The 19,445-nt window shown below is 42.9% G+C and overlaps 1 protein-coding gene across 1 annotated transcript in view; it reads right to left on the bottom strand.

Annotated features, from left to right (window-relative positions):
• Positions 1 to 15,399, bottom strand: part of LOC123398299 (protein LAX PANICLE 2-like) — a 36,282-nt gene extending 20,883 nt beyond the window's left edge. Inside the window, exons 1-3 of the mRNA XM_045092778.1 lie at positions 14,825 to 15,399; positions 14,690 to 14,740; positions 14,400 to 14,472 (exon numbers count right to left, since the gene is read on the bottom strand). Coding sequence (XP_044948713.1) covers positions 14,400 to 14,472; positions 14,690 to 14,740; positions 14,825 to 15,375 — 675 coding nt within the window. The 5' untranslated portion in view covers positions 15,376 to 15,399. The remainder of the gene's footprint in view (positions 1 to 14,399; positions 14,473 to 14,689; positions 14,741 to 14,824) is intronic.
• Between the last annotated feature and the right edge of the window lie 4,046 nt (positions 15,400 to 19,445).

The raw sequence follows: 19,445 nt of genomic DNA, 5'->3' as shown, positions 1-19,445 counted from the left end.
AATTGAATATAGCTAGTGATCTCTCTAGGTTCCATTGGATAGCAATATGATATGTCATAGTCATGAAAATTGCATATAGCTAGTGATCTCTCTAGGTTCCATTGGATAGCTATAGTGATCTCTCTAGGTTCCATTGCATATGTTCTATTGGAATCCTAAAGATAATTTTCTCTTTAGTTGTAGTGAAACATGTTTCCTTATTGTAGCACTATGTAACATTTGTTCCATTTTAATTTTTTTCTTTTGCAGGAGTGACAAGCATTGTCCAGAACTCATGGATTTCCTTCGCAGCGGCATCACTTTTGCTTCCATTGACATAAGGAACGATAAGCTGAAGATGAGGCACAGCTTCGGTATTGAGATACCAGCTGGTTGCCTCGTTGATCTCCAAACGATACTCAGGCTTCGACATGACAGGACTTCGATGGTACATATGGCAGTTGCCTTGATCGACGATTCATATGCTGATATGAAGACCAATTTCCCAAAGTCTCAGCACAAACTTTGGGAGAAGGGCCCACTTGATGATACCAACATTGAGTATGCAGCAAAAGATGCATACATTTCATACGAGTTGTACCGCAAGATTCGAGTCGTCCACTATGGCCAGCGTCAACTCGAGAAATGTGGACATTCTGATTTAGATGATTCAGACGAGTAGTGTTCTGAACGTCGAACACTTGTATATATATCTATGGTAGCTATTATTATGTACTGTTTGGACTAGTATCATGTACTTCTTGGACCAATTTATATATGTCTAGTTTCTGTTTGTGCCATTATAGTTTCCAAATTTGAATGGTTTAGCCCTTTCTAACTTCATTTGCTACTTTTGAATGGTTTAGCCCTTTCTAACTTCATGGTATCATGCATTTCGACCACATATATATACAAAAAGTCTTCAGTTCAAATAAGTTCAAAAAATGAAATCCCTTTTGTAACAGATCTCTTTTTGATTAAAACAGTCATTTAAAAATGAAAGACCATTAGTCCCACGTGGCGTGCAGCGGAACCATGTGGCGTGCAGCGGAACCGCGTGGCATGCCGCGGAACCACTTTTGTTGTGGGGGTCGCTTCTCCTTCTTCTCCTTGTGCTAGATATTGGTTATGCACTAGGGGAAGTAGGAGTAGCGACCATCATCGACGGTTGAAAAATGAGGTGAGCTAGTGTCCACCATATATGAGAGAAGAAGAATGTCGTCTCTTATTGTGGGGGTCGCTTCTACTTCGAGAGAGATTTTCCATTTTGTGATGTGCCTTTGAATGCTGCATTTTGAACACACAAAAAGTATGGAGTTCAAATAAGTTCAAAAAAATGAAATCCCTTTGTAAGAGATGAGTTCTCGTTCGAAACCCTGCTACTTCGAGAGAGATTGTCCATTTTGTACACGAACTGTATCCAGTTTTTGTCGTAGCCCTCTCAACTTTTTAACACATGCTATGTGGGTGAAATGATGATAGCATGCCAACTTTCAACATTTTCAGACTTCATTTGTAGTGCTTTTCAATTTGAGGATCAACTAGCTCAAAAAAAATAAGTAAATGCACGAAGAATACTAAATGAAGTCAGAAATTGTTGAAATTTTGTGATGTGCCTTTGCATGGTGCATTTTTAACACACAAAAAGTATGGAGTTCAAATAAGTTCAAAAAAATGAAATCCCTTTTGTAAGAGATGAGTTCTTGTTCGAAACGCTGCTACTTCGAGAGAGATTGTCCGTTTTGTACACGAACTGCATCCAGTTTTTGTCGTAGCCCTCTCAACTTTTTAACACATGCTATGTGGGTGAAATGATGATAGCATGCCAACTTTCAACATTTTCAGAGTTCATTTGTAGTGCTTTTCAACTTCAGGATCAACTAGCTCAAAAAAAAAAAAGTAAATGCACGAAGAATACCAAATGAAGTCAGAAATTGTTGAAATTTTGTGATGTGCCTTTGAATGGTGCATTTTGAACACACAAAAAGTATGGAGTTCAAATAAGTTCAAAAAAATGAAATCCCTTTGTGAGAGATGAGTTCTCGTTCGAAACGCTGCTACTTCGAGAGAGATTGTCCGTTTTGTACACGAACTGCATCCAGTTTTTGTCGTAGCCCTCTCAACTTTTTAACACATGCTATGTGGGTGAAATGATGATAGCATGCCAACTTTCAACATTTTCATAGTTCATTTGTAGTGCTTTTCAATTTCAAGGTCAACTAGCTCAAAGAAAATAAGTAAATGCACGAAATATACCAAATGTAGTCAGAAATTGTTGAAATTTTGTGATGTGCCTTTGAATGGTGCATTTTGAACACACAAAAAGTATGGAGTTCAAATAAGTTCAAAAAAATGAAATCCCTTTGTAGGAGATGAGTTCTCGTTCGAAACGCTGCTACTTCGAGAGAGATTGTCCGTTTTGTACACGAACTGCATCCAGTTTTTGTCGTAGCCCTCTCAACTTTTTAACACATGCTATGTGGGTTAAATGATGATAGCATGCCAACTTTCAACATTTTCAGAGTTCATTTGTAGTGCTTTTCAATTTCAGGGTCAACTAGCTCAAAAAAAAATAAGTAAATGCACGAAGAATACCAAATGAAGTCAGAAATTGTTGAAATTTTGTGATGTGCCTTTGAATGGTGCATTTTGAACACACAAAAAGTATGGAGTGCAAATAAGTTCAAAAAAACGAAATCCCTTTGTGAGAGATGAGTTCTCGTTCGAAACGCTGCTACTTCGAGAGAGATTGTCCGTTTTGTACACGAACTGCATCCAGTTTTTGTCGTAGCCCTCTCAACTTTTTAACACATGCTATGTGGGTGAAATGATGATAGCATGCCAACTTTCAACATTTTCATAGTTCATTTGTAGTGCTTTTCAATTTCAAGGTCAACTAGCTCAAAGAAAATAAGTAAATGCACGAAATATACCAAATGTAGTCAGAAATTGTTGAAATTTTGTGATGTGCCTTTGAATGGTGCATTTTGAACACACAAAAAGTATGGAGTTCAAATAAGTTCAAAAAAATGAAATCCCTTTGTAGGAGATGAGTTCTCGTTCGAAACGCTGCTACTTCGAGAGAGATTGTCCGTTTTGTACACGAACTGCATCCAGTTTTTGTCGTAGCCCTCTCAACTTTTTAACACATGCTATGTGGGTGAAATGATGATAGCATGCCAACTTTCAACATTTTCAGAGTTCATTTGTAGTGCTTTTCAATTTCAGGGTCAACTAGCTCAAAAAAAATAAGTAAATGCACGAAATATACCAAATGTAGTCAGAAATTGTTGAAATTTTGTGATGTGCCTTTGAATGGTGCATTTTGAACACACAAAAAGTATGGAGTTCAAATAAGTTCAAAAAAATGAAATCCCTTTGTGAGAGATGAGTTCTCGTTCGAAACGCTGCTACTTCGAGAGAGATTGTCCGTTTTGTACACGAACTGCATCTAGTTTTTGTCGTAGCCCTATCTACTTTTTAACACATGCTATGTGGGTGAAATGATGATAGCATGCCAACTTTCAACATTTTCAGAGTTCATTTGTAGTGCTTTTCAATTTCAGGGTCAACTAGCTCAAAAAAAATAAGTAAATGCACGAAATATACCAAATGTAGTCAGAAATTGTTGAAATTTTGTGATGTGCTTTTGAATGGTGCGTTTCGAACACACAAAAAGTATGGAGTTCAAATAAGTTCAAATATGCAAAAAGAATTTTTAATAAACATAGTTTTTAATTGAAAATAACAAAATAGATAATAGTTTGGATAGTGAAAATTATTATTTATGAAAATAAAAAATAGTTTTGCATTATTTATTCAATTTGAAACACTTTTCATTATCATAGTTTTGTCAAATTCTCAAATATGCAAAAAGAATTTTTAATAAACATAGTATTTAATTGAAAATAACAAAATAGATAATAGTTTGGATAGTCAAAATTATTAGTTATTAAAATAAAAAATAGTTTTGCATTATTTATTCAATTTGAAACACTTTTCATTATCATAGTTTTGTCAAATTCTCAAATATGCAAAAAGAATTTTTAATAAACATAGTTTTTAATTGAAAATAACAAAATACATAATAGTTTGGATAGTCAAAATTATTAATTATGAAAATAAAAAATAGTTTTGCATTATTTATTCAATTTGAAGCACTTTTCATTATCATAGTTTTGTCAAATTCTCAAATATGCAAAAAGAATTTTTAATAAACATAGTTTTTAATTAAAAATAACAAAATAGATAATAGTTTGGATAGTCAAAATTATTAATTATGAAAATAGAAAAAATTGAAACTATATTCGAAATCATAGAGAAAATTCAATCTAAATTCTCATTTGAATTTAGATTGAATTTTCCCGATAATTTCTAATATAGTTACAATTTTCAAAGAGTTTAGGCCCGTAAGCCTGCTTTAGAGAGGAGCTCGATGGAGAAGCTACGACGGGGCTTATAAACAAGCGTTAGTCCCCCTTGCTGGGCGAGGTGGGACTAAACTTATCGTACAGCCGAGGAGGGGCTTTAGTCCCTGTTGGAGCCACGCCCCGGGACTACAGACCACCTTTAGTCCCGGCTGGAGCCATGCCCCGGGACTAAAGACCCCTTTTCAGCACGCGAGGAGGCGGGAAACGAGGAGCTTTAGTCCCGGGTCGTGGCTCCACCCGGGACTAAAGGGGGTCTTTAGTCCCGGTTCGAGCCATGCACCGGGACTAAAGATCCACCTATATAAGCGGGACTTCGAAAAATTCCAACCAAAATCGTCCATTTCTCTTCTTCTTCCTCTCGTTCTCCTGCCCGGCGCGGCACAACGACGAACTCGACGACGCCGTCAGGCTGCCCGACGTCCTGCTCGCCGCCGCCTGCCGTCGTCCTCGCCGCGCGCCGCCCTTCTCGCCGCGTGCTGCCGTCCTCCTCGCCGCACACCGCCATCCTCCTCGCCGCGCGCCGTCGACACCTCCGGCCGGTAAGCCCCCCGCCCCCTCCTCCCCAACACTCCCGCTAGTAGAAGAAAAGAAGAAAAAGGAGAAGAGAAGAAGAAAAAGGAGAAGAAAGGAAGAAAAAGGAGAAGAAAAGAAGAAAAAGGAGAAGAAAAGAAGAAAAAGAAAAAGATTTTTTGTCATTTGATTCCTATTGTTATTAGGTTTTTGCTAGATTATTAGGGTTAGTAATATTTAGAATTAGGTTAGGGTTACAAGTAGAAGAAATATGAACAAAAATAAGAAAATAAGATTTGGAAAAATGAAAATAAGAAGAGGAGGAGAAGAAAAGAAGAAAAAGGAGAATAAGAAGAGGAAGAGAGGAGAAGAAGAGGAAAAATAGAAGAAGAGGAGAAGTAGAAGAAGAGAAAAAATTAGAAGAGGAGAGGAGAAGTAGAAGAAGAGAAGAGGAGAAGTACTACAAGAAGAGGAGAAGTAGAAGTAGAAGAAGAAGTAGAAGAAGAGGAGAAATAGAAGAAGAGGAAAAATTAGTTTAGGGTTACAAGAAGAAGAATTTTTTTTGTCATTTAATTTTGCTATTGTATAGTGTATATGCTTAAGTGTTAATAGCGTTTCTTAGATTATTGCTTAATTTTGCTATTGTATATGCTTAAGTGTTAATAGTTTAATTTTGCTATTGTATATGCTTAAGTGTTAATAGTTTATTTTTAGCAAGAAAATTTATAGAACTAGTTTATTTTTTAGTTCATTTTACGATGCCTATCCCGCATCCTCGTCGTCGACTCGGCGGAGGACACCTGCTTGATCAGAGGAGCCCTGTCCGGGACTGGGCTCCGCCCGGCTGGTATTGGGAGGTGCTACCTTCCGGGGGGCGTAGGTTGGTGAGGAGCTAGCCCGTCGTTGACCTGATCCTTGGTTGGTGGCGGTCGCATGGGCCAGTGAGGGTGCCGAGGCTTCCGGACACCGCGGAGGTGGTACGTCACCGTGTCAGCGAGGAGGATGAGCAAGTCCATCGCTACATGGTTGCGTTGGAGGGAAGGTTCGAGCATACCTGGCAGGTTCTTCAGGGATCTCACTGGATCTATGATCCTGTGATGGTTCCTTCTCTTTGGGTGTCCACCGCCCGCGCCGATACCCGTCGGGCGCTACGGTTCTAGATGTATTAGTGATGCTATATGTATGATAGTATTCGAGGAGTATTAGTGATAATATTCGATGATGTACGGACAAAAGTGATGATGTATTAGCTTATAATTGAATGCATGCTAATTTGAATACTACTTTATTTTACGATTTGGTTTTTCTTATTGAATGCTCAAATTGGAAAAGTACTCCTACTTTGAATACTATGCAGAAATCTAGGAGTCCCGGGTGGAGCCACGACCCAGGACTTAAGTTGTTTTGGAACGGAGTTCCTGATAGAATAATTCTTTTTTGGTACAAAGGTTAAGAGAATCCGTTTTTTGCAGAACTATGGATCCACATATCAGGAACCTCGAAGAGGAAGAACTTCTCGAAGATATAATCAAAGACGGCCCCGACGTTGAACCAGCTGAATCTCCGTCGTCATATCTAAACCAGGACGTTGGAATGGAGGTCGAGCGACACGAAGATGAAGCCGATGGGGCAGGAGATAGGTCCAATGACGGAGAAGGTGATAGCTCCACTGACGGAGAAGCCGGTGAAGAGGAGAAGTCTGGCGAGGTATACATATGAAGTTCGACAATCACTTGTAATATGTGAAAAATATTGGAGATAGCTCTATATTGTATACATATACATTCATTTGACGAATGTTTCTCCCTCTTAGGCCTCCACATCGAGCAAAACTACGAAACGAGGCCCGACTAGAAAGTTGGATGCACGGACGCATTACACATTTGAGGTGATATTTCCTACGGGCGAACCCAAGCTTCCTAAGAATACTGCTGACACATTCAAGAAGCAATGCGGATTTCTCGTTAGGGATCACGTCCCGATCAGCGTTCGGGAGTGGAACAAGCGCAAAGGGGCAGCCGATAGTGACTATGTCGCCGAAAGGTACAAGGATAATCTTTGGAATGATCTCATGTCACATTTCAACCTGCCAGAATATGATAATGAAGACGCCGCAGACAAACTGAGGGCCAAAGTCAAGCAGTGGACTCTGAAGAAGATGGCCGAACTGTTCCGTAGCTGGAAGAAGAAGCTATGGAAAAACTATCTGAAGACACAGAAAGTGCGAGTATTCGAGGGATATCTACCAAGCAGGCGAATCACTGGAAGGCATTTCAAGAGTACAAGGAGTCAGAAGAGGCCCAGGCATTATCAGAAAAGAACAAGATAAATGCCGACAAGAAGAAATATCACCACAAGCTGGGGCCAGGGGGCTATGAGACTGCCATCCCAAAGTGGGATAAGAAAGAGAAAGATCTGATAGATAAAGGCATCGTACCTGAACCACTCCGTGATGAGTGGGAATTGAGAGCAAGAAATTGGTTCCTTGCGCATGTTGAGTCGTACGACGAAACAACAGGGGACCTCATCTGCAATGACGATCTTAGGATACCCAGGGAGAATTGGAAAAGGATAGTGAAAGAAATTAAGGAGGGACAAAGAAAGTTCACTGCAGATAGAGATAAAGATTTGCTCACACTCGTCCTCGGCAATGACAAACATGGAGGACGAACGCGAGGCTTCGGTCCTTCTTACCCGTGGTGGCTTGGGTTTGCTAGAGACCAAGACACTTACAGAAGCCGGGAGAGAGCAAAGAAGCGGCAACAGGATGAGGAGAATGACAAGTTCAACCAGTTGCTTGCCAGGATTAACGAGCAACAGAAGAAGATTGATGAGATTAGAGGAGTACCGCGCCAGGAAGATCATGCACTTGATATTACCGGCGCCCCATCTAAGCGGAAAAGCAGCGTGGCTGAATCTGAGGCCTCGCCCGACGATGAACGAAGAATGATAGAGGGCGGTCCCAGCTACCCCGTGGATGGAATCAAGGAGTCAACATCATGTGAACTCCATCAGAAATTCAAGAACATATCCATGAAGGTGGCCGTCGGACAAGCTTTACCTTCTGGCCCTGATTCACGCTGGCATGGCTGTGAGATTCCAGCTAGCTTTGCTCAAGTCGGGTTGGATGAAATCATGACGGGGTTTAATGATATGGAGCTCGACATAGCTGGACCCGAAGATGAGAGGACACTCGGAGAAGTACTGGGTGGAGTCATCCTATGGGACAAGAACTACATCAAGCTTCCAGGCTCGGCCCCAAGGACAACACCACCTCCGAGTCGTCGCAGGTCACCTACACCTCCATTACCTCCAAGCCCTCCACATGACGTCGGCCAGCACAACACGAGTCCATCTCGATCACCGCTGCCGGACTTGGGTCGTCCGTCTCCGCCGCCGCCCGCACATGATACTAAGCGGAAGCGTGCCAGCAAGAACGCTTCGTCGATGATTTCTAAGCGACGGAGCTCCCCAAAGCGCAAACTGTCGCCCCTCCCAAAGGTACCTCATGCTAATCTTCCTATCAGACCTTATGATCGTACCCCCGAGGAAAACGCCAGGATAGCAAAGGAACAACATGATGCGTAGATGAAAAAGAAGGAACCCGAGCCCCGCCCGAAATACACCGAGAAGCAAATAGCATGGGCAAAAGACTTCATAACCCTTCCATCACAGTATGACTTACACTATAAGCCTGATGACTATACACGCACATTGCAGAAGGAAGTGAAAAAGAGCAGCTCACGTGCAAGTGCAAGTGGGAGCAAATCAAGTTCAACTACAAGCAAGAAAAAATCAGACGTTCCTCAGCTTGGACAACAGCCCAAACAGTCGATCCCACCCCTCAAGGTGTTAACCGAGAATGTTCCCCCTCCGGTGCAGGGGCAAGATTTTGAAAGAGCAAAGGAGTTGGCAGATGAACGTGGTATCTCGGTTGAAGATTTGGTGGCTTCCCAAGACGATAGGATACCCAAGGCCGTGGTAGCCCCTAAGCCACAGTTTGTCATGGGAGAGTCTTTGGTCAGCAAAGATGATCTCCCAACAAATATGCGTTACTTGCATAAATGGTACTTAAGTGAATCAAAGAATGGGAGAACGATGATCGTGTTGAGTGTCCCACGGGAGTACTACGGCCGCTCCGAAGAAATCCATATCGACTTTGATGAACTCTTCCAGATGTAGAATGTCGACGCCCTCGACAAATCGCTTATGAGTTGCTATTGTTTGTAAGTTTTTCAATTCGTTGTCTACATATAACTTGTTTAGTTATTTCAATTCATTGTCTATATATAACTTGTACTCTATTATGCAGAATGAAGATTCTGGATTGTAAAAGTAAGAGCATCCTAAATATTGGGTTTATTGACCCAGATAAAATACATATAGCGACGCTAACTGACAAACCCAAGGAGACGGAGGAAAACCTTCTAAGGTTTCTAATAGATCAAAATTTCTGTGACCACATACTGTTTCCATACAACTTCAGGTGAGGGTCTTTACTCTGTTGTGTCCATTCACTTATAAGTGTAATTGATAAGTTCTTGACACACACACACACACACACACACACACATATATATATATATATATATATATATATATATATATATATATATTTATATATATATATACATGTGCAGCTTTCATTGGATTCTGTTGGACATTCAAATTGATAAGGGAAGAGTTGATGCCTTCGACCCATTATCGAGACCCTTGGAACAGTTCCAAAGCCTGCAGGACATGCTCCAAGGGTAATTTTAATCATTCTTGCGCTCTATCGGTCTCTTTCGATGATTTTCTGATATATCAATTAATGAAAAACTTAGCAAATATTATCCTTGTCGGGCAGGGTTTGGAAGCGGTTCAAGTGCGTGACCCCCGGTAACTTTCCTGAGAAGCTGACCTTTAGAGCGGCTCAGGTAAGTAGTAGTATGATATACTTCTATTAATTTTCAATACATTTATGATGCTAGATTATTATTTTGATTATATATATTCTATTCTCGTAAAGTGCGACCAGCAGCCACGGGGAACGAATCTATGCGGATACTATGTTTGCGAGACCATTCACACATTTACCTCTGAGTTCAAGGATCACAGATTCGACGTAAGCAATGAACATTCACACCTCTATTTTTACCCGTCATTCTTTGTTATCATGATTGATATTCATATTCATCTCCTCTTCTTATATAGCACACGGCCATGAGGACGAAGGTCCTACCAGAGCAACGCGCGATTGCTGTTGCAGAGGAGCTTGCGGGATTTTTGAGGACGGAAGCTATAGAAGACAAAGGACGATTTAGTGTAGCTAAGGGCCATTACTGATGTTCGTCCATGTAATCGAATAGACGGGCTCTAGTTCCGATAATTCAGATCTCCATATAATTGTATATATATGATCGCTTGTAAGATAAGTTAATCTTATATATATATATATATATGCATAATTATTTTTATTTAAATTATATGAAAACTAATTCCCGAACATCAAACGAGGCATCACGTTAATCTCCCGAACACCTAAACCCTAAAACCCTAAAACCCAAAAATAAATTCATTAAAAAAAACCCAAAACCCAGTAAAATCTGAAAATCTTTTAGTCCCGGTCCGTGTAACGAACCGGGACTAAAGGGCCTGCCCCTGGGGCGCTACGAGGCGCCCACGTGGAGCACCTTTAGTCCCGGATTCTAAAAGGGCCGGGACGAAAGTTTAGGCGTTTAGTCCCGCCCCTTTAGTCCCGGTTGATGAACCGGGAGTAAAGCCCCTTACGGGCCGGGGCTAAAGGCCCCGTCCCCACTAGTGTGTGTGCATGCTAGCTATGCAGAGACCGTATGTAATGCCTAAACTTTTTAAAGTAATAAAAGTCCTTTATCAAAAAAATTAGTATTTTTTTCTTGTAGGGGATGTCATTCCCTATTGTTCAGGTCTACGTCAAAGGTAGGAAGTAGACACAACTAAATTAAGGGATCATGTATACTAAATAATCCCTCTGTTTTTAAATATAACTTTTTTTAAAGATTTCAGAAAACTACATACTAAATAAAATAAATAAACATATATTTTAAAGTATGTCCATATACATTCGTATGATACGTTAGTAGAACCTTTATTTAGAGGGAGCATATTAGTAAGCGATAAGAAGGCATGCAGCTAGCAGCTAGCAGCAGCCACAATAGCGTGAGAGGGAGGGAGAGAGAGAGGGGAAGAGGGAGAGAGAGGAAGATAGAGAGAGGGACACGCGGGGAGAGGGAGGGAGAGAGAGCTTAATCATGGGGTGGCGCCATGATGTAACGCATGGACTAGCACACCTCACCTACAAGAGCAACAAAGACTCATGGGAATCCCGACGTCTAAACTACTGTCCGTAGCTCCAAAGCTCCTTTCACCTACCAATATGTGCGCTGCCACTTTTAGGTTTCCCTAGCGACATGGATGCACTGCTAGGTTTCCCTAGCTACTATAACATGCACGATTAGATCTCTAGCGACATGGATGCACTGCTAGGTTTCCCTAGCTACTACCTGGTGTCCCCTGCCACTCTTTCCTCCCAATTTGTTCTCTAGCATTCTCTCTATTTAACACACCATATAACATGCTACAAAAAAAGAGACAAAATATTCAGCACAAGGAGGTATTTCTTTTTCTTCTGGGCTTGTTTGAACACACCGTCACCCGTTTTGGTGAGTTGAATGTGGTACACTAAGAGCAACTCCAACGAACCGATCCAAATGGACACGCGTTTTGTCTGCTTTCATCCGTTTGGGTGGAGGCGGCGAGTGCTTCCGAATCGACATGGGCTCCGGCTCCACCTTGGGTTCGACGATGGGCAGCGGCGGCAGTGGCGGCGGCGGGACGAAGAGGTGGGCGTGGACGGAGTCCCCTGCCTCCGACAAGGCGAGGCCTTGCTCCATCCCATCCCATTGGGCCCCCTCCTCGATCTTGCGAGCCTCCAGCGCCTACTCCACGGCGCACTTGCAGGCGGCTTCGTATGCTGCCTCTTCTTCCTCCTCGTGCGGCAGAACCTCAGGTGGTGGCGGAGGAACGTCATGGTCGATATGGATGCCCCGGCGGTGCTCCTCCTCATGCTCGAGCGCGAACCAACGCTTCTGGTTGGGGGAATCTGGCGAGTAGGCATACATCTGCTGCTGCTCAGGAGTGAGGGACTCACAACGCCGGAGAACCTCCTCGGCGTGCGCCCGCGCCGGGTGTGGAACTGCCGGAATAGGGATCCGTTGCGGATCCATATGCCAGCCGTGAGGCATGTTGACATTTAGATACTGCACTGGCCGGCGTTACAGCCAGTGCCTCCGTGCCTGGTGTACTGGTATGTACAGGCGATGTCGCTATGGTGTGGAGTCGCATCTAGCAGGCGGCGGCGGAGGAGCTCGCCCCGGCGAGCCGCGGGAAGAGTTCGCACCGGCGGACAGCTTCCGACTCCCCTTACCATTGAAAAACCTGATGGTGGTTTGGGCTTGCTAGAGTTCGTGGTCGCCGGCGAGGCAGCACCGCATGGTTAGATGTGGACGGGGTTGGAAGTGGATGAGGCCGGCCCCATCGCACGCTTTGATAAAAAAGGACAGGCACGCTAACCATCCACACACTGCCAGGAGGGCACCTAGGTAGGTGCTGACATTTAATAAGACATGGCTGGTGGTTAGGCGGCCGACAAGTGGGACCGCGACGAACATCGAGGGGACGCGCGACGCGTCCGTGTCGCGTCTGCGCAAACGCATTTCATGCGCAAATTTGGGCAGGAAATAGCTCCACGCGGACACGATGCAGACGGATTTTGGAAATGGGTCGGTGCTTTGGGCCTGCGTTTCTGTCTCCAGCGACCCTAAGGAACATGGACGAACGAAATGGGTCATCTCCTTGGAGTTGCTTTAATTAACATATATTATATGTAGTACTATTAGTTTTGGCTAAATAGTTTCTTTCGGATCCGGCTGAACGGTTAGAGCTACTAGTATTTTGTTTGTTTGGGAGCCCACGGACTACACGTTGGGGTCAGCTCAATTAATAAAGCAAAAAATCTGAGTAGCAGAAACTATAAAAACACTGTTTTGCATTTAAAGCTAAGGTGAACTACAACCACGACAAGAATTATGAAATGGAGCGAGTAGAATTTCTGTAGAAACCGAAGGCACGTGGATGCAGATTCTAAGGAATAAGTACTTGCAACATAAGACCTTAGTACAGATGACCGTTAAACCGAATGATTCTTCATTCAGGAAAGGATTGATGAGGTGTAAAACTGCTTTTTTCAACCAGACTAGGTTTGTCATTGCTAATGGAGAATCAACTAGATTCTGGAAGGATACGTGGTTAGGGGATTTGCCCCTTGGAGTGGAATATCCACAGTTATACAATATTGTCCAACGCAGACAAGCGCCTGTTGCGACAATTTTGAGTCACACACCTTTAAATATTCAATTCCGTAGATCCTTGATCAGGGAAAGATGGAGAAGCTGGCTTCACTTAATTAGAAGGTTAATGGCTATACAATTGTCGGATAGACCAGATACCATTCATTGGAAACTCATTAAGAATGGTGCCTTTTCGGTAAAATCGATGTAGTTATATCTTATAGATTCGGGGTACATTCCAAGATCCAAACATATTTGGAAGGTCCGTGTTCCGTTGAGAATAAAGATGTTCATGTGGTTTCTTGACAAAGGATTTATTTTAACAAAGGACAACTTGTTGAGAATAAAGATGTTCATGTGGTTTCTTGACAAAGGATTTATTTTAACAAAGGACAACTTGGCTAAGAGTAACTGGAAAGGTAACCAGCGATGCAACTTTTGTGACCATAGTGAAACTATCAAGCACCTCCTTTTCCAATGCCCAATGGCTAAAATACTATGGCGCTCTATACACATTACGTTTAATATCAATCCCCCCACTACTGTCAACACGTTGTTTGGGACGTGGGTGGAGGGAGTTAGTGGTCATTTGGCAAAAATTATCCGGGTGGGAGCCTGTGCATTATTGTGGGCGATTTGGAACTGCAGGAACGATTTAGTGTTTAACAGATGCATATCTATTAATTTTTTACAGGTTATTTTCAGGGCTACCGCACTGATCCGTATGTGGTCATCACTCACTCCTGCGGAAACCACGGAGCCTATGGTTACTGGGTGTGTCCGCTGAGAGATGGTAGCACAGGATATCTTCAACCGGTTTGCCTGGCAGCAGGCTAAAAGGATAGGTGGCTAGTCGTCGTCCTATATTTCCGTCGCTGGTTGGGGCGCAATTGGCGCTTTGTATCTATTTTTTGTTTGTTTGCGGATTGATGTACTTTTGGCGGATTCGTTTACTTTATTTTAATAAAAAGCTGCATGCATCGTTCGATGCAGAGGTCGGGGCGATGTCTTCATTTCTAAAAAAAAATGTTAAGTACGAAGAAAGAGTGCAGAGCAGACAAATTGCAAGGAAAGGAGACAAGCTAGGATGAGACATATGTATATGGCATACCTGTGAATTGTCCTCAAGACCCAGCTTGCAAACCAGGTACCCCATCACTACTCTAACAGTCATCCGCCCGTCTCTAATGGCCATGAAACAATAGCACACACCACAGCAAGTCAAATATCTAATGGGTCGAATGTACCAATGAGTTTTCCTAATTAACCCAACCAAGAATCCATCATCAATCCATTTATCCGTCGTTAATGACTTGATCCAAGTCCAAAGATCGATGCTGACGCACCATGCATTGTAATTTGTATTAAGAAAATTAAGGCAAAGTTTAGGAGCTAACCTACCTAACCCTCAAGTAGCTCCTTTGCACCTGCGGCAATCGCTGCTCCCTTCTCCTGCATGGGATCAACGGCAACAAGTACATGAGCTAACTACTCACATTGGCAAATGCACAAGATTGCATCATGTAGCGTACTCACTGGTTATGCGACGCCAGGAGCACGAACCATGTGCCGGCCTCGTGCGCCGGAGGAGGCACCGCCACGACCATTGAACCTGCCGCCACCGATGGCGAAGAAGAACCAGCTGGGAACAGAGACATGCCCAGCTCAGACAGCGGCGGCGAAGCGTCCGGTTGTATGGACGACGAGGGTCCTGCTTCATAATCGTTTCTTGTGCGTTTCGACGACGAAGACGACTGTGGGATACCGAGCTGCAGCCAGGAACTGGTGTTGCCGCAGCTGGTACTGCTCGTACTTGGTTCGTGGACGTCGCGCGGCGGCGGAGATGGCGCTGGTGGCAGATGCTGCGTTAGCTCTTGCTGCTCTGGTTGCAGTTGTGAGGTCGGGGCGGTATCGTCCTCCTTTGTTCGGTGGTGGGGGTGGGAGGGGTCCTCCGCCATGAGCGTGAGGCTGCCGCAGCGGCAGGAGAGCGATGACGACGGCGAATGGAGGCGGTAGCTTCTCCGGAGGCGAACGTTGACGGCCGTCGATCCATAGGCGTGAGGGAGCGGCCGGAGGAACGTCACCATCCTCTCATACCTTCTTCTCTATTTTCAAGTTGCGCAGCACCGCGGCCGACATTATGGGAGGAGGGAAAAAAGAATGTTCAAAGGGGAAAGCATGTGCGTTTCATGTACTCCTTCCATCACAGTTTATAAGACGCGTATATTTAGGTTGTCAATTTAACCAACTTAATAAAAGGCATATATTATAGAAAATATATCATTAAAAACTTTAAATATTTTATTTTGTAATGATATAATTTTTATGTTAAACAATATATTTTATATAAGTTAAATTAACGACCTAGATAAACGTGCACGCCTTATAAACTGTGACGGAGGAAAGAGGGTTGAGAAGACGAGTGTACATAACATAACCCTGGGTGTGGTGCGGGGTAAGGTGAGCTGTCAACGGTGTGTGTACAGGGTCCAACTTTGAAGTCTGTACTGGATGGATGTACTACCTCCATCACGGTTTAGAAGGCATCGTTAAATTTACGTGCATTTTTATAATAAATAAGGTTTAAGACGCATTACATTTACTCCTAGCAGCTAATTAGTACTCTGTTATATTATTTCTATATGCATGCGTAGTATGAATCCTATTTTTTAACTCATTTCACGAACAATCACTAACCACCTAGATTCTGTAGAATTTCTATGCGCGCCTTCTAAACCGTGACGGAGGGAGTACTACAAGACGAAATATTTTCCCATTTCTTTAGCATGCTGACATCCTCACTTGCTATGCACTAGCGGTGTGGTGTGATGATGACTAGTTTATTTCTAGCGTAGTACTGGCGTCGCCGCGCCGGCGCGAACAGTCGTGCCAGTCGCAGCGCGGTCGTCAGATCTGCAGGGCGCACCGTTAGATCTACCCATGCAGCATTTTTTTTCTTGATACAGTAAATTTTGGTCACAATGCAGCTATTTTCGTCCACGATTGTAATAAAAATATAGTTGTAGGAAAAAACATCAACGTGATCGTAGCAAAAAAATGACGATGATGATGCGTGGTAGCAAAACAAAATGTGAGTTGTACCAAAAACAATCCGGTGAACTCGGATTGTAACTCGGACGAACGTGTATGCAACTTTTTTAATGAACGGTTGCGGCAAAAAATGATAGCGGTTGTAGCAAAAATTAACACGGATGTAGCAAAAATCAAACATCAGTTATAACAAAAAAATCCAATGAACTCGAGTTGAAACCAAACGTATATGTAGTTTTTTAATGGACAAATTGCAACAACATAAAAAACGTAAACGTGGTTGTAACATATTTGAATAAAAAAATGTTACATACCTAAATAGCGACCGGCCGAACGATTCGGCCAGCGCGCCGGCTGAAAGCGTTTCTCTTATTTCTAGCTTCTAAATTAACTAGCCGTGTGTTCATCTATGCGTGTTAAGTGTGTGTGTCTTTGCTACATCATTGAATGTCTCTCCCTATTTTGACTCTAAGGTAGAACCCTAATCTTGGAGCTGGATCTCTCGCCTTCCCCATGGCTGCACCGCGCAAATGTTTCCTTATTGTGTCAGTTTATTTTAACATGAACTACAATAGGAAAGGCTACTACTGACTTTGTATTAATCACTAGTCACATACAGAATTTTACATGCTGTGTTTACACTGATTCGATTTCATAGACTAGTTGTAATGGGTAGTATCATATACTAGTATCATGCAAATGATACTAGTCTATGATACCACATCCGTAATGCATCGTATCATATGTTAGTACCATAGGATATTTCATTTATTGTCATGCAAGACACATAGTAGCACATCATTTAATATAATACGGTATCATGATATGATATTGAACCCTCTCTTTCTTCATTTAATTCTATGTCACCTCATCAAAATTGCCTATTTGGCATGCATGATACTACCTATGATACTTCCATTACGAGTAGCCTTACAGCACCCACACCTTGTTGTGTCAGTGTTTTGGTCTCTGGATCGGTGCAGGTCGGTACTCCGACTCCTCAGCTATGTTATGGTTTGCGGCCTAGGTGGCATCACTGGTGGGGAGGGGGGAGGCTTTGCCATGGAGTGGGAGCTTGTTCGACCTAGAGCGAATGCCCTACTTGTACTTGCTGATGGAGATGGTGATAATGAACTTATTGGTGCCCCTTATCCCTTTTGGTTTTACATTGTGGTCTTACCTCCCATGTCCCTTGCGCGCGCGCGCGCGGGGGGGGGGGGGGGGGTCGTCTATTCCTTTTCTTGCCATATCATCTGCTTGGCAGTGTTGATGGTGACAAGAATTGTAAAGTTTGCGGCATGGCTTTTGGTAGTCGGGTTTTCATGTTTTCTCTTCGTCTAACTATGTCATCATGGGGTTTAACATGCCTTGAACGAGCCTAGGTACTGATGATGACAGGTAATTGGTGGTCTACGGGGAGGACTTGAGAAACACGAGCACACCATATTTCTTCTACAAATTGTCATTATCAAAGTTGGAGTTGTCGTGTTCTTCCGATTTTTGCAGTTATGTAAGTTCATCTAGTGCAATCCCTTATTGGTTTTGGGGTATTGAATACAAACCTGGTTGAGGGACTGAAGTGTTTGTGAGAGTAAACATGATGACATAGATAAAAGTCCAAGGAGATTCGGTTTAACTGTTGAAGACGACCCCTAAAAATGTGTGAAGACAGTGAAGAGTATCATCATGTGGAAAGACATGCACTTGAAAACAATTGAGCTCGAAGAATTAGTCTTTCATTACTTGCATTTTCTTCTTTCTGGAGTCATAGGAACTACCGCAATGCTAAGTGGGTCAAGGTTATATAAAGTCAGGAACTGACCCGATGCTCAACCTAAACCTATGTCTTCTAGTGAAGATACCGAGACAAAAACCTCTTCCATAGTTTGTTCAGCCAACCATGGTTGTAGCTCAAGTTGTCGCCTCTAACTGAAATCCGACGATTGGGACACATGTCAGTTGGCCACTGACCCAAGGTCAGACCGATCATATCATATCGGTCTAGCCCTGGCTATAAATAGCCACCGCCTCCACTATAAATTGGTAGATGCTCCGAGTTCTTGCATGACTTCTTTCACTTCAGAGCAACCAAACTCCGAAACTTTTGAGAGAGAATTCATGCTTGAAAAATTAAGGTACCGAGAGCCCAAAGTGATTGAGGAGAACTGAAGACATCTTGTTCTAAGTGAATTAAATACTTATTACACTTGAATAATGTGATCTTCCAAAAGGTTACGTGTCATGTTTTGAGCATCCAAGGGACATTGTGGATTATCAGTGAACAAAGTTGTGAATATTTCAGAAGTCTACATTGAAGACTTACCTGATTGATTGGGTGAGGTCTAAATGACTTTAGCTCAAGGGGAATAAGGTAAATACATGGTCTTGTGAGTTTAATCTCAACCTCAAAAAGCATACATACAATGGTGACACCAACTGAAACTGGGCAAGCAAATCATTTTTCTTCATTGAGCAATCAGTTCTATTCCTTTACTACTTTACTTTTTGTTTTGTCTTGTGAAGCCTTTACTTCTCCTCTTTGTGTGACACTACTATGGAAATTCTTATAGGTAGATCATTAGTAGTAGAGTGGGTTGAAGGGATGCACCACTGTTACTTATTAGTGACACCGTTCCTTAACCAGCGCTATTACTATAGTATAGTAGCTGCTCCTCGTGGTTGGCCCGATGCTCGTTCTATATGGCCCCATGGATCTCCCCTAGTTGAAATATAGTAGTAGTGTGACCACAGAAACATGCGCTACAAATAATTATTTCGCAGTAGCATGTGCGATAACCCCGACGCTTGTACTAAAGTTAGAGGAGGGTAGCTTGTAGGCCCCTCTTATCCACAAACCAGGGTTGGCAACAAGCGCTATATGTAAACCAATAGAATTAGCGTGCTTCGTACATACGCCCTACTGCTAAGGCACATCAACCACCTTTTCTCCCCTCCTCCTGCCCTCTCCCCCCTTCCTTCTCCCTTAGATGCTTTGCTCTCCAACTTCTCTATTTCTCTTAGGCTTCTCCACCCTCCTCTATTTCTCTCATTTGCCCCTTCAATAATGGATCATCTTCCTCACTTGCTTTTCTTCTCCCCCCTTGTC

Source organism: Hordeum vulgare, chromosome 5H (genome assembly GCF_904849725.1).
Source record: "Hordeum vulgare subsp. vulgare chromosome 5H, MorexV3_pseudomolecules_assembly, whole genome shotgun sequence".
Lineage (NCBI taxonomy): Eukaryota > Viridiplantae > Streptophyta > Magnoliopsida > Poales > Poaceae > Hordeum > Hordeum vulgare.
Note: the sequence above shows the minus strand (reverse complement) of the source record. Positions and strands in the feature narration are given on the sequence as shown.